This window comes from Gracilinanus agilis, chromosome 5 (genome assembly GCF_016433145.1).
Source record: "Gracilinanus agilis isolate LMUSP501 chromosome 5, AgileGrace, whole genome shotgun sequence".
NCBI lineage: Eukaryota > Metazoa > Chordata > Mammalia > Didelphimorphia > Didelphidae > Gracilinanus > Gracilinanus agilis.
This window is the reverse complement of record NC_058134.1, coordinates 205,626,813-205,649,329: the sequence shown is the minus strand read 5'-3', so window position 1 is coordinate 205,649,329 and position 22,517 is coordinate 205,626,813. Positions and strand designations below refer to the sequence as shown.

The 22,517-nt window shown below is 41.5% G+C and overlaps 1 protein-coding gene across 6 annotated transcripts in view; it reads left to right on the top strand.

Annotated features, from left to right (window-relative positions):
* SLC6A13 (solute carrier family 6 member 13) overlaps positions 1 to 22,517 on the top strand; it is a 57,161-nt gene that overhangs the window by 17,866 nt on the left and 16,778 nt on the right. For 5 of the 6 annotated variants that reach the window (XM_044679418.1, XM_044679416.1, XM_044679414.1 and 2 more), the window contains exons 2-7: positions 123 to 341; positions 8,669 to 8,803; positions 9,447 to 9,587; positions 12,965 to 13,049; positions 14,377 to 14,509; positions 15,959 to 16,093. In XM_044679418.1, the coding sequence (XP_044535353.1) occupies positions 128 to 341; positions 8,669 to 8,803; positions 9,447 to 9,587; positions 12,965 to 13,049; positions 14,377 to 14,509; positions 15,959 to 16,093 (843 nt within the window). In that variant the 5' untranslated portion in view covers positions 123 to 127. The remainder of the gene's footprint in view (positions 1 to 122; positions 342 to 8,668; positions 8,804 to 9,446; positions 9,588 to 12,964; positions 13,050 to 14,376; positions 14,510 to 15,958; positions 16,094 to 22,517) is intronic. The other variant, XM_044679419.1, reaches the window with a different exon arrangement.

Sequence of the window (22,517 nt, the reverse complement as noted above, 5' to 3'; positions counted from 1 at the left end):
CTCTCTCTCTCTCTCTCTCTCTCTCTCTCTCTCTCTCTCTCTCATTTGCCTCTGCACTTGAGGGGGTAGGAGAGGTTTTCTAGGGGTCCTATCAATAATAAGACTTCCTATCTCTGTTCCAGGTGGGATGGATAACAGGGTCCCTGGTGCAACCAGCAATGGAAAGACAATACCAACTTATTCAGTCGTGGAAAAGGAGAAAGAAGAGGAAGAAGAGGAGGGCACACTAGAGCGGGGTCACTGGAACAACAAGTTGGAATATGTGTTGTCTGTAGCAGGGGAAATCATTGGGCTGGGCAATGTCTGGAGGTTCCCTTATCTCTGCTACAAGAATGGGGGAGGTGAGCACCCTTTGGCTAGGGGAGATCATTTCTACCTCTTGTATTCAATGATTCCTCAGGTGTTCCAAAGGCTTGTACTTTCCTTGTACTTTTCCTTGTACTTTTCCTTGTACTTTTCCTTGTATCTTTCCTTGAACTACTGATCCACTTCCAATATCACAACCTTTCGACCTGGGGGCTCTAGCTTGCTTGAGATAACCACCCAAAACCAGGGGCTGGGGAGTATTGTCCTTGACTCTGGTTCTCTAGGGTGTCTGTGTTGGCCATGTAGTTCTCCTCCTCAGAGCTGTAACTAGGTCGAGGTGACTGGGGCTTTGTCCTTAGCTGATGAAATTTAGAGGGACTGAAGAACAGCACTCAACCCTTCAGAAACATAGGAATAACTAATTTTAATACTTTTTCCTATCTGAAACAAATATCATTTTTTTTATATAGGGAACTCTTAGCAAGGAAACTCTCTATTAATGCAGCCAGGGCTGGACAATTTAGAAAGCTGCCCAGGGCACTTAGAGGTTAAGTGGCTTGGCTAGTTTCATATACTCAATATATGTCAAAGGTAGATTTGAATGCAGGCCTTCCTAATTCTGAGGCTGGTCCAATCTACCACATTTGATGTTGCCTCTTTGCATTTAGCAAAAGTAATTAAAGGAGACTGAGGAATTATGTTCTTTTAGGACATCTGTGGTGTCTTGGGGCATTCTCTTCAACCTAATGATATGGCTCTGCTCTCCCCTCTTTATATAGCAACAACTTTTCAATGTTTTAACAATGACTTTCTTATTATATAGCAATGGTTTCTAGGAAAAAAAACAAAAGCTTTACAGTCTCTCATTTAACAAAGAAAAACAATTAGGCAAAAACATTTGATATAGGGGACACATTTGATAAAGGTATATAATATTTGGAGCTGGTAGTGTCCCATTTCACTACTTTGAGAAGGGACATATATTGCATCATTTGTTCCTCTCGTTATTCATAGTTTGGCTTTCTTTTGGTAATTTTTACATTTACATGATCATAGTTGGGCATATTTTGGAGGGGTTCCATTATACTAATTTGTTTCACTATGTATTGAGTCATACATTCTTCCTATTTTTCTATATTTTTCATATTCATCATTTCTAATTGCACAAAACAATTTGATAACATTAATATGCACTTAAAAAAGCTATTCCTGAATCAATGAGCATGCTCTTTCTAGATTGTTGAGTTTTTTTTTGTTTTTTACGCTGCAATCAATTGCATTGGTGTAGTCATACTTTATATTGGTTTCCCTGTTCTTCTTACTTCATTCCACTTCAATTCATAAAGTTATTCTTATGCTTTTCTGTTATTGTCATATCTTTAGTTTCTTATACTATAGCAGTATTTAATTTTATTAATTTTGACATATATTGGACATTCATTTCTGTCTCTAATCTCCATGGGGTCAAAAGGTACATATAGTTTAGTTATGTTTCTTGCATAATTCCAAATTGATATCCAGAAGGGTTTGACCTATTGACAATTCCACCAACAATGCATTAGTATGCCTTTTAGTATTTAGCATTTAGCATTTAGTATGTCTTTCCATAGCCTCACCAGCATTGGCTACTCCCAGTTTACTGTCTTTGAAGTATGAGGTGATTCTTAGAATAGTTTAAAAAAAAAACAACCAAAAAAACAACCCTTCGCCTTCTGTCTTAGAATTGGTACAAATGTCAGTTCTGAGGCAGAAGAGCTAGGCAATTGGGATTAAGTGACTTGCCCAGGATCACATAGCTAGAAAGTGTTTGAGGTCAGTTTTGAACCTAGGTTTTGCCTAGCTGCCCCCAGTGTAGATTTTAAAAAAGTGAATCTAATATATTTATTCTAAAAAGTTTTGATTTAGATATTTTGTTTTCGGATCACCTTCATTTCCTCATGTTTCCCTTCCCCTCTTCTTAGTAAGGCATAATTTGTAACAGAGAATAAAAACAAAGGGGGAGAGGAAGTAGTTAAGTAAAACTAACACACGCTGGGGATATTCCATACTCATAGTCTCTGTCTTTTACAGAGAAGGGAGGAAGGTGTATTTTTCCTCTTCTATTCAGAACCAACTATGATCATAATTAGTTTCATTTTTTCTTTCCATTATTATAGTTATGTATATTGTTTTCCTTGTTCTGACTTTTTTCAGGCCATATGTCTTTTCATATTTCCCTGTATTCTTCATATTCAGTTTCTTATAGCATTGTGATATTTTTTTGCATTCATATAACACATTTATTTAGCTCTTTCCCAATTAATGAACATCAAATATGTTTCCAGGATTTTGCTAATACAAAAAAACAATGCTGTAAATATATTGATGTGTACCTTCCTTTTTATCTTTGACCTCCTTATGTATATAGGTCAAGCAGTAGAATCTCTTGGTCAAAGAGTAAATTGACAATTTAGTCATATTTCTTGCAACATTCTTAATTGATAACCAGAGTAATTATACTAATTCACAACTCCACCAAAACAATATTATTTTACTTCTTTTCCATATTCCTGACATTAACTATTCCTATTTTGGTTTTATCTTTTTTAGTTTGTAGACTGTGATGGGAAACCCCAGAGTTGTTTCAATTTGTATTTCTCATATTATTAGTCATTTGGAGCATGTTTTCAAATGGTTACTTAGAGTTTGTAATCCTTTAGAAAACTGTTCAGATCATTTACGTATTGGTGAAAGGGTTTTGCTTTTATCTGTTAATGTCAGTTCTATATGTATCTTGAATATCAGATTTTTCTTGATATGATATAAATACTTTCTCCACTTGGCAAATCATTTTCCATCTCCATTGATTTAGTATGTGTAATAACTTAAATTATATATAATCCAAGTTATCTGTTTTGTCTTTTATGATCTCCCCTATCCAAAGTTTGGTTAAAAGTTCTCCACCTTTCTGCTCTCCTTCTCAACTCTTATATAAATCCTGAATAATGAAAAGGGGTTTCAGGACAGCACATTTTGACTCCTGCTGCTCATTTTCATGTGATTCTCTAGCTCAAAGACCCTAAAGGAGATGCAAGGATACCCCGGTTGACTAGCATGCTTAATAGGCTGTGCAAATTCAGAAGTCACCATGTAGAGGTCAAGAGGGGAAGAATCCAGAGTAAGGCTTGTGGGACCTCCCTATGTTAAAAATGTCTGGGGAAGGCATGGATATAGGATAGGCAGAAGTGATAGATGAAATTCAGTAGAATGGAGGGGCTCCAATGCCATTTGGGGATACTTATAGCCTGTCATAGGCAGAGCTGCCAGGCTGGATTGACAAAGCCTGTTGAGTTTCTCTTTCTTATAGATTTAGAAGTAGGTTGGAGCTAGAACTATTATATGGCGTGTACCCCACCTCCAAATGCTAGTGACTGAGGGTGTGAAAGATGTGTAGAGTAGGGGCAATATGGGTAAGAGGGATTATGAATACAGGTGCAGGATGGAGTCAGCCTCTGAGCAAATCAGGCATTTTTTCCCAAGGTCTGTAGGCTGACTGATCCTTTTGCAAATGGTATAGAGGTAGACAGAAGCTTCCACTCTTGGAAAATGGCCTTGGGGTCTGGGTTCATAGGTATTTTTCCAGTTTTTTTTTTCTGAGAGGGCATCCTCTGCCATGTTGCTCCCTATATCTAGAAGACTGTAATGACTTTGTCAGGGGGAACCTGACCTAAGCATCTCAGCTGCCAAAATCGTACAGGGAGTCTGGAGGATTTAATCGGAGCTCAGGATACAGCCTTTGAGATTGAATAACCCGCTTAGTCCCTCACATTGGAGGAAAGAGGATTAGGAGGTGAAGCCGATTTCCTCAAGCCTCCTTGGAATTGGGTGATTTTGACCTAGGAAGGCGATGAAGAAAGGGGAGGAGAGCATGGAATGAACCTGCTTGCCTTGGAGAATTTTGACCCATTAGACAACCCTATGGATCATGGAGTAGAAACATGGGGACATATCTAGAAAAGTAGGATTTAGGAGTAAAGAATCTCCTGAGCCTCTGGGGAAGTGGTCTTTAACCCTATCTCCAGAAGTTTCTTGCTGAAGTTCCTTAGCCTCCAGATAAAAAGATTGGTCTTATAGATTGATCAAAAATGGAGGTCCTTGCTGAGATTTATTCTTAAAAGACTTTGATCAGTGGGGACTATAGGCAAGCAAGGAGAATGGCTTCCTCATTTGGGGGGATGGCTTGCTGGTCTTAAAGAACTTGGTCTAGCCTACTCGTTTGTCCCTGGCTAACTGATTTCCTTCCCATCTCCATCTCCACGTATATCAAGCTCTCCTAGGAAGAGGAGGATTGTGTGGTATACATGGCACGATGGGAAGTATACAGATCCATTCTTCATCCTATGACCATCCTGGTCTCTTTTTTCTAGAAAGAGGGTTGCCTTTGTATGAGAAAAAGTGTTGTTAGATGATTGGAAAGCAGTGGAGTGCGTGAACTTTCTTGATTGTCTATTTTGTTTCCTTTTGGTCTTTTTGGGTCTCCTGGGAATACTTTAGAAATATTCTTGAGAATCACAGAAACTGGTACTGTAGAGTTCTCAAACTCTTCTACGTGAAAGGGCTATGTCTTCTTCTCTAACCTTTTCTGATCTCCCCAGACTTAAAGATCTGCTGCAATGCTAAAAGGAAAAGATGAGCTATAGACTTTAAAAAATGTTTTTTCTTGGCAGTAAGGTGCTAAGTATTTGGATGGAGGAGCTATTAGGGAATTGGAAAACTTCAAAAACCACTCTTCAAATACTAGACTACAAATCTCAACAAACCTTTGACTCTCTGTGTTTATATGGCCATGGGATTGTGTATCATCAGTATTTCAGTTTTCCGGTTTATTTTTCAGTTTACTCAAGTTACTGCCCATATCTGTGCCCCCGTGCTCTACCCCAGACCCCTACCCTGATGAAATGGTTACTGATAACTGATGTTGATGCTAAGCTTTTTGCATGCTTAACTACAGAAAACAAAATTATCTATATACAGAACCTTTAGCTTTTGTGTACATAGTTGAAAGCAAACAAGGTGGCCCCAGGAATGAAAATTTATTTTTTCTACCTCTTTTCTCCCCTTGGTAGAACCATTTTCCCTCCTCTTCTCTGCCTCCCATTCCCAAAGAGGTGAAAGAATGAGACTCAAATGATCTTAGGACCTTGAAATCACTTTTAAGGGGAAAGGAGAATCCTGGAGAGGAATGACTGATTAGGCTAGAAATAATAATAGCTCATGCTTAGAAGATTACAAAGTTGTGCTTTCTTCATAACAACCCTGTGAGGTATAATTGGTGCCAATATTTTTATATCCCTTTGACAGATTAGGAAATTGAAATACATTGGGATTGTGTCTTGCCTGAGGTTGTCCAGCAATTAAATATCAGGGATGGGATTCAAATTCTGGTTCCTAAACCCTAAGTCCATTGCCCTTCTTTTTATCTTCCATTTTAGAATCAATACTGTATATTGGTTCCAAGGCGGAAGCGTGGTATAGACGAGGCAATGAGAGGACTTGACCAGGGTCACACAACTAGAAAGTGTCCGAGGTCAGATTTGAACCCAGGACCTTTCATCTCTGGGCCTGGCTCTCAATCCACTGAGCCACCTAAGCAGCCCCCCACCCTCCTCCATTGCTTTTTTATACGTGTGTGTATGTCCTTCTATCTAGGAAAGACTGCCTGAAATTTTAGGTTGAGAGGAAAGCTGTTTGGTGTAATGTGTATGTTGGAGGTAAGGTGTGAGTGGGAACCTCACCTCCATCCCTGGGTCCAACTCCACTTGCTTTTAGGGATTATCTAGAGGACTTCTGCCTGAAGTATTTGAAAGGCAGGGGACCTCAGAAAAAAGGACAGGTGCTCCCTCACCTACTGGTCTCTACTCGAGCTTGGTCTCACTGCTTGCCCTGCTCTACCCAGCAGATTTAGACTTTGGCCTTTCCAACACGCTGTTGGGCAGCTCTTTCAAGAAGCTAAGAAAGAGGGAGTGAAGCAGGGCTGTGAGGTTAAATATTGTCCTGACTTCTTGGGAAAAGAGTCTAGAATGGAAGGAATGGGGAAGGGAAGGGCCTGGGACTAGGCCAGCAATTCTTTCCCTACCTCAAACTGTTTGAAGGCCCAGAACAATGTGGTTGGCTTTATCCTGCAAGGCTGATTGGCATTTTGGGGGCACTTGTTTTCCCCCTCTGTATCCCTCCCTATTTCACCCCCTCATCCTAGTTTTGATTGATTTGTGGACATATTGCACTTAATTGAAAGTACTTTTTGTTTCTTGATCTTTGGAAAAACAAAAAGCTGGGAGTTCTCCCTCCCAGAGACCTCATTAGGGATGCAGAGTAGGAGTTAGAGATTTAGAGCAAAGAGTAAAAAGTACAGAACTCTGTCTTTTTGGGACTTTGACCCTTAGTGCTTATTGATCTTATAGAATACATGATCTCTGGCTAAATTTCTCTTGTTCCCTAATAGAAAGTTGAATTTGTGATTTTGAAGGTTTAGGGAACTCCCAGGTGAGGAAACTGCTTTCACCAATTCAGGTCAGAGACTTCTTGATATGTAACAGCAGAAAATCAATCAACAGGCATTTTATTAAGTGCCTGTGTTGTGTCAGGCTCTGTGCTAAGGGCTAGAGATACAAAGAAAGGCAAAAGACTTCCTATTCTCAGGGAACTCATGGTGTGATGGGAGAGATAGCATGGAGATAGCTAGATACAAACAAGATCAATACAGGAAAAATTGGAGATAACCAATAGAGGGGAGGCACTAGCATTAAAGGGGATCAGGAAAAGTTTCTTGCAGATGGTAGGAATTTTGATTGAAACCTACAGGAAACCATGGAAGCATGGAGGCAGAGATGAGAAGGAAGAGCATTCCAGTTATGGATGACAATAAATGAAAATGCTGGGAGTCACTCCGAGATGGAGTGACTAGTTCAATGAACAGAAGTAGCTGATGTTACTAGATCTAAGAGTACCTGGTGGTGTAATGAGTAAAAAGATTGGAAAAGATAGGAAAGGTTATGGAAGACTTGGGAGGCAAAATGACTTGCCCAGGGTCATGAAATATGTGTCAGAGGTAGAACTTCAAACCAAGTCTTCCTGATTGTGAGGCTAGTTCTCTAGTCAGTATATCAAGTTACTTCTTAGAATTCATTTCTCTTTTTCTTTCTTTCTTTCTTTCTTTCTTTCTTTCTTTCTTTCTTTCTTTCTTTCTTTCTTTCTTTCTTTCTTTCTTTCTTTCTTTCTTTCTTTCTTTCTTTCTTTCTCTATCTATCTATCTATCTATCTATCTATCTATCTATCTATTTGTTTGTTTTTTTAAACCCTTGACTTGTATTGGCTCCTAGGTGGAAGAGTGGTAAGGGTGGGCAATGGGGGTCAAGTGACTTGCCCAGGGACACACAGCTGGGAAGGGTCTGAGGCCGGACCTCCCATCTCTAGGCCTGACTCTCAATCCACTGAGCTACCCAGCTGCCCCTTCAAGTTACTTCATAATAGTATATGCCCTATGGGGTAGTTAGGTAGCACAGTAGATAGAGCTCCAGGCTTGGAGTTGGGAAAACCGGAGTTCAAATTTGGTCTTAGACAATTCTTAGCTGTGTGACTCTGGGCAAGTCACTTAAGCCAATTGCTTAGCCCTTGCTATTCCTTTGTCTGATAGAATCAATACTAGGACAGGAGGCAAAGGTTTTTTAAAAAAATAAATGTATGGACCAGATTCTATAGAGGTTGGTGACTTGCCTCTTTTTTACTTTACCAACCCTCTCTCCCCCCTCCCAAACCACCCCTCCATGCCAGCAGGTGGAAAAATAACTATGTTTCTAGTCTCAGGATATTTGTCACATCCAATGTTCATGAAAAGAATGGCCCAAAGGGATTGGGATTCCAGCCACCTGGGGCAGCAGCAATCCTTGGAAGGGCTTACAGAGTGTAGGCTATGCTAAATTTACCCTGGCTTTCAATTATTTGATGCATTGATTTAGGTGACGGGTTAGTACTTGCTTGAGAAAAAACCTTAGGAGGTGTAGAATGACTTTTCCCAGTGAAAAAGCCACTAGATCGTCAGGGTCTTCTGTTCTCCCCAGTGATGCCAGTTCCCCAACATGTTAGGGCGATGTAAAAATGAACTCCCATTCCCACCGAGGGATGATTGTGTTTTGCCTCTCCCGGGTTGCAGATAGGTAGTTGGGGGTTGGGAGATGTGGGAGGAAAGATCACCACAGAAAATGGTCCAGAGGTCCCAAATGGGAGCCCAGAGCAGCGTGAGGTATGGGGATGGGGAAGGATAACAAATAGAGTGGAGACAGTGCAAGCTAGGAGATACATGTTTTCCCCAACCCATCCCTTGCAGGTGCCTTTTTCATACCCTACCTCATCTTCCTCTTCACCTGTGGCATTCCTGTTTTCCTCCTGGAGACAGCACTGGGTCAGTATACCAGCCAAGGGGGCGTCACAGCCTGGAGAAAGATCTGCCCCATCTTCGAGGGTAAGTACCTCGAGTCCAATTCCAGGGTATGAGCGTTAGTGATTGTAAAGCCGGTCTGAGAAACTGGGATGCTTGGAAAGGATGTCAAGGTCGAGAAAGGGTAAATATTTCCAGCTCCAGCTCAGCCGGTTGATTTTGTAAACGGATCTGACTCTGTGTGACGGTGGGGCAAGAAAATAGATATAAGGAACAAAGGAGTAAAGGAAGGGAGAGGGGAACTGTGCCATTGACTTTGTTTAGCATTCGAGTTATGGGCAAACCTGTATGGATTGGGTTTATAAGATGCTGCAACTTAGAAACGCTGACAATAACTGATTTGGAGGATTTTAGGGAAGATCTAAGTGGTAAGAACAGCCGGAGAGATATGCTGTGGTAAAAACAATGAAGCAAAGCTCATGGTTATGAACCAAAAGAACAAGGGGACCAATTCTGGAGGTTGGGACAGGAATGGAAGGGCTGGGAAAAGAGTCCTCTTCTGCTCCTGGTGTCCACCCCAAGGCCAAGTAGAAAGACTACTAGATTTGACTCTTCCCTTGGCCATTTCTTGCTTTAGACAAGCCACGTGAAAGTGGGGGTGAATTGGAGGACCTCTAAGTTCCCTCTCAGGTCTTTTCTTCTGTTTTCTCTTTGCTCTGCTCTCCAGGCATTGGTTATGCCTCCCAGGTGATTGTCATCCTCCTCAACTTCTACTACATCATCGTTCTGGCCTGGGCATTCTTCTATCTCTTCAGCTCCTTCACCATCGACCTTCCCTGGGGCAGCTGTGACCACGAGTGGAACACTGGTAATGCCGCCTCTCATATACAGATCGCCTCTGATCCTCTCTCTCCTTTCTCAAACGACTGACTGATGGCAACTAGGGATGCTTAGTTTGGTGAGAGTGGAGAAGGCAGGAGACCACTGGTGGGTGGAAGGGCAGAGAACCAGATTGCCGTGTTCAGACATTTGTGGAGGGCTGTTGTGCGGAAAGGGGGATTAGATTTGTTTTGTCTGGTCTCCTGGGGGGTTGCAGAGTGGAGAATTTTGGCTTAAAAATAAGGAAAACATTGCCAACAATTAGAACTATAACTAAGTGCAATGGGCTGCCTCAGGAAGTAATGCATTTTCTATCACTAGAGCTATTTAAGCCAAGGAAGCATGACCAAGTGTTGTTTATGTGGGATGGAGAGGACCTTTAAAAACATTTATTTCTATTTATTTTTTAAATCCTTACTTCTGTGTCTTAGTAACAACTCTAAGACACAAGGACAAGCAAAGGCTAGGCAAATGAGGTTAACTGACTTGCCCAGGGTCAGCTAGAAAGTGGCTGAGGCTAGATTTGAACACAGGTCTTCTCAATGCTAAGCCTGGTGTTCTATTCACTGTGCCATCTAGATGCCCCAATATTTATTTATTTTTGTAAGCATTTATCATCTCTCCCTCTCACTGCTCCTCTACCGAACAATTAAAAAAAGAACTCCCTCATAACAAATATTCAGTCTGGCGAAGCAAATTCTTCCATTAGCCCTGACTAAAAATGTATGCCTCAGTCTGCATTTGAAGTTAAGTTTTGTTTTTCTATATAATGGCATCATCATCACAGAAATTGTTCTACTTCGTATGCTTATTTCACTTTGCATTAGTTCAGAGGTCTTCCTGGTTTCCTTTGAAATGATCCATTTTGTCATTTCTTCTGGGCGCAGCAATATTCTATTATATTCACGTACTGCAATTTGGTTAGTCATTCCCCATTAGGTGGGTACCTTGTAGGACAGATTCTTACGTGAGTTGCATGAGATAATTTGTTCCATCCTGTCTAGCTCCAAGATTCTTTTGTCCAAGGTATCCAGTCACCAATGTCGGGCAGAAAAATCTTTTTTTTCTTACCAGCCGTATATGACACGGCGCCCAATACTGGGCAAATCATTTCAGGAAGATGGAAGAGTATGCTGGGAAAAAAAGCATTTAATCAAGATTCGAAAGGCAAGATTCTATCCCTTTCTTTTTTTTTTTTAACCCTTACCTTTCATCTCAGAATCAATACATCAATACTCTGTATTGATTCTAAGACAGAAGAGCGATCAGGGCTAGGCTACGGGAGTTAAGTGACTTGCTCAGGGTCACACAGCAAGGAAGTATCTGAGGCCGTATTTGAACCATATTTGAATCATATTGATGGACCTCCCTATCTTTGTTTGACTCTTGAACCATTGAGCCACCTAGTTGCCCTCTTTTGCCTTTTAAAGGAGTCAGTGTGATACAGGAGAGAGAAGTTGGCTGTGGAGTCAGAGGACTTGGTTCAAATCTCACCTCTGATCTTTACAACCATCTGGGCTTCCTTAAAATGGGGAAGTTGGACTAGATGGCCTCTAAAGTGCCTTCCAGGTCTAAGTCCATGACCTAGCTACAAAATCCTTAAGCAATTCCCTTAATCTCTTTGGGCCTCAGTTTCCTCATTCCCCAAGATCACTCACATACTCACACAAAACCCCAGGGGATAATACCTTCCCTATCTACCTCATAGGGTTGCCGTGGTGATTAAATGAGATAAGAAGAACCACAGTCCTTTGTAAACTGTACTGAAATAAATGAAATTTATTTTACATAGAAATAAATGGTTATTGTTATTTGTTTGCCCCGGGGGATTTATTTTCCATTATGATAGTCTAACTCTTTGCAATGAGAAGAAAACCCCAGGCAATTCCAAAAAAAATCTGCCCAGGGAATCACTGAGAAGTGAGGGAAGGGACAAATTTTAGGATATTCTCCTATTTGTTGTTTGCATGTGAAATACATTTTTTTACATTATTTTTGTTTCTTTCTAATCTTTTGGGAAGGTAGCTAGATGGAGCAGTGGATCAGGCCTGGAGTCAGGAAGACCAGAGTTCAAATCTGACCTGAGACACTTAGTAGCTATATGACTCTGGGCAATCACATCACCCTGTTTACCTTAGTTTCCTTATCTGTGAAATGATCTGGAGAAGGAATGGCAAACCACTCCAGTATCTTTGCCAAGATACTAGATACTAGATACCAACTGTCTGAGACTGCGTTTGAATTTAGATAATAATAATATAGTAAAAATATAATATTTAGTACAGATCTTGAAATCATTGACCAGACCTCTCGGCTCCAGCTGTTGAGCAGTGATGAAATCATTCAAACTGTTATTTTCATCTTGATCTTATCTATAATTCTCCTCCCTCTCCCAACCTGGCTATATTCAGAAGGAAGCAAAAAGAGTTTATAATATTGAGGGGGATACTTAACTCCTAAAGCCAACAGACAAAACAATTTCTATTTGGTTTTCTAATTCGGAGCAGTCCAGCAATCTCTGTTTATTTTTTTACGTGGATGCCAACATAGGCATTAGAGTCATCGATGCATGGCAGCTATTTCACGAAATCTCAGTAACTTTGTTGTACTATAAGTCTACTGTCTGGCACATAGTAGGCACTAAATAAATGCTTATTGATCTGATAGACTTATTGGTGAGTTTAACTATAGGTTTTCTCACTAGAAAGGTTTATGGGACACGTGTTGATAGTAGGAAGATTCTGATTGAGACCTGTGTGCTTCTGGACTGATTGGGGGCTTTAAGACAAATGAAGTCTGGACTCTTCCAGAAGACTCTGAAGTGGGTCATTCTCTGTTTATCTGGCTCTATTCAGAATACCAGTGTTGGTGTCATAGCTAGAGATTTGTCTTTATTAATGAAATAAAAGTTATTTATTAATAAATAATAATCTATTCATTCTCTTTGGGAAATTGGCCTTCTAAGCACCATGTGACCACCCCTGATTGAGTGGGAAATTCAGGTATTTTTCTATGTGCTCTTTATCAGATTATTCACACACTTCTAAGCCTGACCTCATGAGGTCAGATTTTTTTGGTTTGAAGCAAGGGGATATTTTTCTTAATTCTATCTGAAAGTCTTTAAGTGTGAAGATAAGTTCACATAGGGAAGCAGTTGCCAACCGTGAAACTGCTTGGATATGTCTACGGAGGACAAGTGTATTAGGGATGGCAGTGGGCATAACTTTAGCTCGAAGCTTCTGTTTTTATTAGTTCTGTCCACCCCCACCGCCTAGTCCAGCTTCCCTAATTTTCCCATCGATATTTCTGGTTTTGCCTAGTACCTGCCTAATGCTTCCTCTTCCTTCCTACATATTTCTTGAGCAGAACACTGTGTGGAGTTTCAGAGGACCAATGGCTCCCTGAACGTGACAGCTGAGAATGCCACCTCCCCTGTCATTGAGTTTTGGGAGTAAGTGAAACCTTGGTCTTGTTGGAGAGGGATATGGGGGGACATAATCGTGGTGTGGATTGTTGTTGTTCAGTCGTTTCTGTCTTGTTCCACTCTTTGGGACCCCTTTTGGGATTTTCTTGGCAAAGATACTGGGGTGAGTTTCCATTTTCTTCTGCAGACCACTTTACAAATGAGGAAACTGAAGCAAATAGGATCAAATTATTCGCCCAGGATCACACAGCTAGAGGGTGTCTGAGGTCAGATTTGAACTTGGAAAGATTCGTCTTCATGACTCCAGGCTCAGCGCTCTATCCACTGAGCCACCTAGCTGCCCCATGATGTCAACAGTGAAAGAATAATTCCTCTTTAATTTTTGGTTAGCTTGTTCCCATCATGGCTGACAAGGGTCACAGGGCTGTGTCCCTTAGCTCAGCATTTCTTAGGTGCTCCATCTATTGTGCTACTTAGCTGATCCTCAAGAAGCATTTATTAAGCTCCTGCTATGTGCCTTGACATTGTGCTGGGCACTAGGAATACACCAAAAAGAAACATTTTTTGACCCCAAGGAACTCACATTTCACGACTGTGGTGGAGTGGGAAAAGTGTCGTCTTGGGAGGCAGAGGGCTTGTGTTCAGTTTGTTTCTCTGAAGCTTACTCTTTGTGTGACCTTGGGCAAGTCACTTTTTATCTTTGGGCTTCAGTTCCATCATCTGTAAAATAAGGGTTTGGACTAATTGGCCTCTGAGGTCTCTGTTAGCATTAGATCCACAAGCCTCTGTGTGGTGTGTGTGTGTGTGTGTGTGTGTGTGTGTGTGAGAGAGAGAGAGAGAGAGAGAGAGAGAGAGAGAGAGAGAGAGAGAGAGAGATGGAAACAAGTACAAACATAAGTATATTAAAAATAAAGTCGTTTCAATGTACTGGCAGCTGGAGGGATCAGGAATGGCCTCATGTGGGGCACAGGAGCTTTGAAGGAAGCTAGGGATTCCAAGAGTTGGAGGTGAGGTGGGGGTGCCTTCAGAGCATCCTAACACAGGGTTGGAAATTGGGTTTTAGACCCTTCTTCCTGGCTCAAAGCAATAACAGCCTCCTTCCCTGCCCAGCCCTCCCCTGGACCTAGCCTATGACAAAGTTTGCCTTTGTCCCTCTTGACCTCCCTGTCCCCTGCCTTTCATCTGGGCCAAGGAGACCCCTGTGGATGCCTGAGGGACCACAGCTGGTGACCTCTGTGATGAATCCCAGGGAAAGAGAGAGTTCCTGTAATTGAGCTGTTCTTCTGAGGATGGGGTCTGCAAAACTTGGTGGGTCATCCAGAACTGGAGCCAGGTTCAACTTTTCTCTCCATAGGAGGCGGGTCCTGAAAATCTCTGAAGGGATCCAGCACCTGGGGAGCCTGCGTTGGGAGCTGGCCCTGTGCCTCCTGCTCGCCTGGATTATATGCTACTTCTGCATCTGGAAAGGAGTCAAGTCCACAGGCAAAGTAAGGAGCTGCAGAGCTCCCATACTCTTAAACTTTAGCATTCAGCGCCTTCCTGAGGGTTGGGATCAACGTGGTCCTCAGGCTAGAGTTTGGAGTACGGGTACTTAGCCTGGAGCCCACAGGCAGATTTCCACGCATCCAATTATTTGGATGGGAAAGAAAACTGCCACCTTTATATTTACTAATCTCTAAATGCAATTTCAGATTTCCTTCAGTTATTTAAAAACGTTATTCTAAGAAGGGGTTCAGAGGCTTTGTCAGACTGCCAAAGAGGGTCCACGACACAAGAAAGATTAAGGACTCCTGGCATAGAGGCTACAGCCCATTTCCCATTCTTCTTTAATCTTTGCTGTCTTCCTTCCTCTGAATTTGATGGCTCCATACTTTTGGTAGAAGAAAATAAGGTCATCGATAATTAGGAGAATTAGGAAAAAGGAAAAAAGGAGAGCCTACAAAGGAATTCTAACTTGCGAACTACTTGAGAACATATCACACTGGCTACGTAAGCATAATTTGTACACAATTTATACAATTCCCCACTCCTTAATTATAACAGCCAACTTTAAGGTTTACAGAGCACTTTATGTACATTATCTCAATAATTCTAAGAAGGGAAGTATGATTATCCCCATGTTATGGATGGATAAACTAAGATTTAGAGAAGCCAAAGGGCTTAACTAAGATCACAAGGTTGGTGGTGGTGGGGGGAAAGGTCAGAATTCCACTCCATGTCCATCTCATTCCAAGTCTAGCAGACTTTCCACTCTCTGAGGCTGCCCTCTATTTCACAGACCTGAACTTTTCTTTGTAAAATCCCTGGTAGAGATCATTAACTAGCCCCCTGACCTTTTGGAAACCAACTGGAAAACTGAAGGGAACTGTCTATTTCAGAATGAGTGAGGTTATCAATAGGAATTTGAATCTATTAAATATTTTCCACTTAGGGGACCCAGATGTATCTTTTCCCCAACAGGGTGCTTGAACCTTTGCTGCCGAGGAAGGGAGTAACGTTAACAATCCCAGTTACATCAGGATTTAGGTAGCCTTGCTTACGATTTTGAGTTATATCTTTGTATACTCCATGTTGTCTAGCAAAACAATACATTTTAGAAAAAAAAACAAAGGATCAATGAATGGAGGTGGAGAGGAGAATGATAGAATATAGCTGGTGGCTTGCTGAGTCCTTTCTAGGAAGGGAGGAAAATGTGGAGGAAAGGTATCAGAAGAGAGGAGGAAAGATTGAACTGAGCAGCTGTGAGGTATGTGACAAGGGAACAGCTGAAGGGGGAACTTCTTTGACCTTTCCCATGGGACAGATTACTTTGCCCCTTATTCCTGAATGTCCTACCTTCTCTTTCCTCACTCCTTTGCTTAAAACCTTCCTGACCAACTTTGCCTGAAAACCTCCTCATTTTAACTCCCGCAAACTGATACCTCCTGTCGTTCTAGGTGGTATACTTCACAGCCACATTTCCATACCTCATGCTGGTGGTCCTGTTAATCCGAGGAGTGTCTCTGCCTGGTGCTGCCCAGGGCATCCAGTTCTACCTGTACCCAGATCTCACCCGTCTCTGGGATCCCCAGGTAAGGAGCAGTAGATAGGGGAAATCATGTAGCTTAAGTGCAGGAGTCTTCATGCCCATTTGGGACCATCCAAAGGATGTCTTATTTATTCCTAGGGATTACTTTCCAGTTACTTTCTTGAGTCTTAAATTGCCCAGGAAGTGATATCTGGGATTGTCCCTTTCCTGATTCATAGCTGCCACCGAGCCTTGAAGCTTGGATTCACATTGGTTCTAGAAATGTCTTGGAAACCATGACTTTGCTCTTTGATAACTGTTTCTTTTTCCTTTCTCCTTACACCATTTTTCTCTTTTGATTTGACACCTCCACCCTTTTTCCTTTCTCCTTTTGCCTATTTGACCCATTCCTATATCGCAGGGATCTTGCTTTCCTCATCTCCTCCTTCCTGCTGGGCCCTACCCTCAGCCACTTTCCCCTTAGACTGCCAATTTCAGCTCTTATGACCCCCCAAATTAGAGCCTCCTCTTGGTTCTCTCTGGCAGAAGATATGTTATTCTGTAATAAATACCATTCACGCCTGTCTTTTTCTCTGCAGGGTGCAGAGAGGGACAGAGGGAAGGCAGCCATAGTGAACAAGGTACCTCCAGAGGAGATGAAAGGGTCCAGGCAGGAGGGGGTTGAGCAAGGGTTTGCTTTAGTCTCTGGCTGTCTCATTTCACTTTTCTCTTCTCGGGTATGGATTTTATCTGCTGTTTAGACGTGAGTTTGGGGTATTTATGAAGCAGATGGGCTGAAGGGAAGTAGTGAAAGGTAGAAGTCATTCTCTACCCCCAACTTTTAGTTGTGTGCAGATTGCTATCTTGTCCCCCTTTTCCTGCTTCTTTAGTTTCCTTGGGAAGGCAGAGAAAGGACTCATGGACCTGATTTTTGAGTTTGACTGGGTAAGTGGGGTCTATAGCTGACACTTTATAACGCTCACCTTATCTCATACAGTTATTATTCCCATGCATAGAGAGTAGTTGCTCAGCGGATACTTCTGATTAATTTATTGTCACAGGGAATCACTCTTACTTATCCTTTTTTACTGTTACCCACATCTCAGCACCTTCCCAATTTGCTGTGTGCTGTGCAACGAATATGGACCATCCAGGTACCTTGAGAAGATCAAAAAGAAGGCTTTGGGGAGTCATGGCATTTCAAGAAAAATTATGAAATAGTTACTGTGTTCAAGGGATCGTGCTAAGCACTGAGCATGCAAAAGACAAAAGACAAAACCAGATCCTGATGAAATAGCAATTTACTTTGAATAGTGAGGGCACACTAATATTTGAGAAAACCAGGAAAGGTCATGTCTAGGACCTGGCACCTGAGCTGAGATTTGAAGGAAGAAAGAGGTGAGGGTGAAGAAGAATTCATTCTTGGGATGTTGGATAGCCTGTGTAGAGGCAGGAAAAGAGGAAATGGAATGATAAATTTGGGGAATGACTAGTAGGCTCATTTGGTGAAAGGAAGAACTATTGATTAAATCTAGAGAGGTAGGAGAGAGATTGTGGAAGCCTAAAGTGTCAGGTAATTCTCATGAGGAAGATTTCATCCCAGAAGTAATAGGGAGCCACTGAAAATTTTTGAGAAAGGTGTGGCATTATCAAAACTTGTGCTGTAAGAGGACTACTTTGGCAACCATGTAGAAGATGGATTACAGAGTGAAGATCATGGAAGCAGGGATACTAATGAAGAGACTGCTACCAAAGGAGAAGTGAGAAGAGCTTGAACTAGAATGGACAGAGAGGAGAGGACAAGATATATTGGGATGGTTAAACTAATAGTTCTTGATATCTGATCGAATAGGGGGAGTATGGTCAAGGGTGACCTGAACATGGCAAACATTGGTGACTAGAAGGATGGTGGTAGCTTCAAAAGAAATAGAAAAAATGGAGAAACAATTTTAAAGGATAAAATGAGTTCCAATTTGGAAATATTGAGATAGACATGCTGATATTTGGGGTAGAGATACAAAACAAGAAGTAGTGGTAGAGATAACTAAACGGGAGTGGGAGGAGATCAGAAAAGACCCATTGTCTTGTGGTTCCTGAGCTGTTTGTTTTTTGAAGGAAACCAGGAATTCTACTTAGGAGAAGTGAGGAAGGAAAGCATTCTAGATGTGAGAGACAACACATGCAAAGGCATAAAAGTAGGAGTTAGAAAGCCGTATTCAAGAGAACAGCAATTAGTCCAAATTGATTAGAAAGTAGAATGCATGAAGGATAGTAATGTCCAATGTCTAGAAAGAGAGGCTGGAGCCAGACAGTACAGGTCTTTAAGTGCCAGATAGAGGAGACTATGTTTTATCCTAGAGATTTTGTGCAAGGAAGCGATATAGTCAGTCCTGGGCTATAGAATAACAATTTGGCATTGTGAGGGATGAATTGGAAAATGGAGAGACTCGGGTCAAAGAGACCAATTTGGAGATTGTGACAATAAATAGTCCAGGGAAGAAGTGATGAAAGCATGAATTAGAGGCAGCTAGGAGGTCTAGTTAGTAGTTAAACTTGGAGACAGGGAAGGCCCGAATTCAAGTCTTGTCTCAGATGCTTACTCGGTGTGTGAACCTGGGCAAATTATTCAGTCTCTGCCTGCCTACTAGTAGTACCTACCTTCCAGAGTTAGTGTGAGGATAAAACGAGATATTTTGTAAAGTGCTTTGCAAACCTTGAAATGCTACATTAATGCTAACTAATATTCACTTTCTCTTCTTCTTCTCCTCCTCCTCACTAGCTAACTAGCTAGGGTTCTGGCTTTGTGACTGTGGAGAAGTGAATGGATATGAGAAATGTTTGAGGGTAGAATCACCAGAACTTGACAACCAACTGAATATGTGGAACAAAGAAGAGAGTGGAGTCAAAGATGACTAGAAGGTTTCAGGCTTGGATGATGAAGAGGGTGTTGGGGTCTTTGAAAGGAAAAGTGAGAAAATGATATTCTGTTTGATGATGAGACACATTCAGTTTGAGATGCCCCTGGGATAGTCAAGTGGTCAGAAGGCAGTTGGGGATATGGGATCAGAGCTCTGGAGAGTGAAAGTCATCTGCATAGGGATGATCATTGAATCCACGGGAGCTGATGAGTTCTCTGAAAGAATGTGGCCAGAAGAGAAAAGCATCCAGGACAAAGACCCGGGTTATACTTATACCGAGAGTAGTAAGATGAGGATCTACGAAAGGAGACTGAGAAGGAATAGCCAGACAGGTAGGAAGAGAATCAAGAGAGAGCAGAGTCATGAAACCCAGGGAGGAATGTTTAACAGAATGGAGTAATCAACAGCAACAGAAGCTGAAGAGAGCTGAAGAATGATGAGCACTGAAAAAAGGCCATTGGATTTAGCAGGAGAATGCTGGCAATCTTGGAGGGAACCGTTTCAGAAGAAAGAAAGAGAGAGCAAGGGAGTAAGTTCTCAGAAGAGATAGGAAGGATAGGATCAAGGGTTTAAGCAGAGAGGGGCCATTTTCCCCTAAGAGATTTAATGTAAGCTTTCCCAGTCTAGCACCCAGCCTGTAACCCCAGCTCAGTGCTGAATCTGTGCTCGCTATTTGACCTTATTTCAGAGCCAAGCCTTTGTAATAGGCAGAAAGAGTAGCTCCTTGTAGGGTGCCTGTACCAGAGCCATAATTGAATCTAGTTGGCACCTCCCTGGGAGTGTGACATTTCCAGCTGGCAGTTTGGCACTCGTAGCCTCTTATCTTTCCTTTCAAACTCTCAACCAGGGAGCTGAGATCAGGTAACCAACAAAGGCAGAGAGAATGGCATCTCCTCTGTCCCCCTTTCTTCTCAGAGGATAGGAGATGGAATTAGGAGAGGGAATATTAATGATAATACTTCAAGAATCTGTGATCTTGTCAGCCTATCTTTGCCACTGAGGCAATTCAGAACCCTTCCATGCTTTTATAGATGGTTTTCATGCATCGTGATGACTCAAAGTGTCTATTGCTTCATAACCATTCTTCTGGCAACATTTGTGATGCTCTGCTTTTGAAATCAGAAGACTTGGGTTCAAATCCTGACTCTGCCATGTATGATCTATGTGCCATTGGGCAAATTATTTCTCTTTATTGGCCTTCTTTTCCTCATCTATAACATGAGAAGAACAGACTAGTTGATCTCCAACATTCCTTCCAGCCCCAAATCTTATGATTCTGTCTTTAGAAAGGATAAAAAAAACATTTAAGTGATTACAATGTGTCAAGCACTGTGCTAAGTGGGGATACATATATATAAAAATATATATTATATATATAAATATATAGAACATATAAATATAAATATAATACATATATAAATAATACATATGTAAAATATGTATTATATATAAATATATAGAACATATAAATAATACATATATAAATAATACATATAATAAATAATAAATATAAAACTAAAAAATATACATATAAATAATGATAATTCCTTCTCTTAAGCTCAATCTTTAATTGGGGAGACAACATATCTTAAAGACTTTATCTGCAAGGTAGATAGAAAGGCTCAAAAGCCCCAAGTATCAGCAGTTCAGAAGTTGGATAGATGGCCAAGCCTAAGGGAACTTAGAGTATACTAGTGGGTTGAATAGTGCTTAGGTATCTGGAAGGCATAGCAGCAAAGCTGGTGGTGGGGCCAAGAGGATTTTAGGATGTAGTGACTGAACATTTGGTAGGGCTTGATAATCTTTCATTTCATTTGAAAGCTTGCAGTTGGTTATTTCCAGCTCATCCAAGAGGCATACATGGTTATGCCATTCTTTTCTCCTGTCTGTCCATATGGGGTTAAGGTGGTTTGGGATCTGGGGAGAGGGGAGAGGAAAACCAAGGAGCAGCAAGCCCCTAATGTCCATCTGTCATTGTGCTGGCCTTTGTAGCCTCTGCAGTTGATAGAATTGGCTTCAAGAGAGGACTCAGTCACATCCATACCATACTGAAAGATCAGAGACAGCATGGCGTGTTGGACAGAGTGTTGAATTTGGAGTTAGGAAGAACTGGATTCAAATCTTGCTTCTTGACATGGAACCACAGGCAATTCACTTAGCCTCTCCAAGTTTCCATTTTCTCATCTATAACTTGGGCATTTTAATTTTTACCTCACTGGGTTATTGTGAAGCTTGAGTGAGATAAAGTACATAAAGCTCTCTGGTTCACTTACACTGTCACCTTGTTGTTGATCCCACTATTTTTTGGCAAAGTAAATAAGCATGAAGAGGGGCATAGTCCTAGAATCATAGAATGTTAGAGCTGAAAAGAACCTTAGAGAGGACTCAGTACGTGCCCCTCATTTCATAGATCCAAGGGAATGGAGTCTTGGGGGAAGCAGGGTGACTTACTCCATCCAAATCACCCAGATGTCCAGACTTCCATCATTGTGCTTTTCCCATAACACCAGATTGCTTCAAATCAATTCTTTTTGCTCTTTGCAAGTGGTTCTTGTGACAGGTTTTATAAAAAAGAAAGTAAAGCTATTGTTGACAAAAAAAAAAAAGAAGAAATTTTTTTCGTTATCTATGAACTATGTAGGACAGCAAGGTTGAACAATGGATAGAGCAATGGGGTTGGAATCAGGAAGGCTAATCTTTGAGAGTTTAGATCCAGCCTTAGACACTTCTTAAAGGGTGTGACCTTGGTCAAGTCACTTAATCTTGTTTGCATCAGTTCCTCATCTATAAAATGAGCTGGAGAAGGAAATGGCAAGCCACTCTAGCATCTTTGCCAAGAAAATCCCAAATGGGGTCATGAAGAGTTGGACGTGACTGAAAAGTGACTGAACAACAAAATAAACTATGTCCTACATAGCACTGAGAGTAAGATTAACTAGCTCAAAGAAAAGGGACAGGGTTTCCTTGCTTCACCTTAGGACCTTGTGCCTCTTTGAAGGATTTCTAACCTTTCTTCCAGAAATTTTCTTCCCGAATCTAGTTGTTGCAGTTGAGTTGTTTTGTGACCCCATTTGAGGTTTTCTTGGCAGACATACTAGAGAGGGTTGCCACTCCAGCTCATGCTACAGATGAGGAAACTGAGGAAAACAGGATGAAGTAACTTGCCTGAGGCCAGATTTTTGAACTCAGAAGTATGAGTCTTCCTGATTCCCACCCCAGTGCTCCCCTATACTAACCAGCTGCCCTCTGAATCCAATGAACCTCTGCATTTTGGAGTCAGAAGAACTGGAATAGAATCCTGACTTCATCACTCAAAGTTGTGTGACTGGAGAAGTCCCTTGCTCTGGGCCTCCATTCCCTTTTTGAAAAATGCTGCTAATAATACTTACAGTGGCAGCTTCATTGAGAAATTGTGAGGCTCGATGAAATGATATGGGCAAAGTGCTGTGTAAATATCAGCAATAAAAATACTATTGATGATATTATTACTGTTAGATGGCCCTCCCCTCCTCTGTTCCCTAAAACCAAAGGTTATCCCTTGAAGCCCCCCTGGAGGCTCTCTACCTCTGC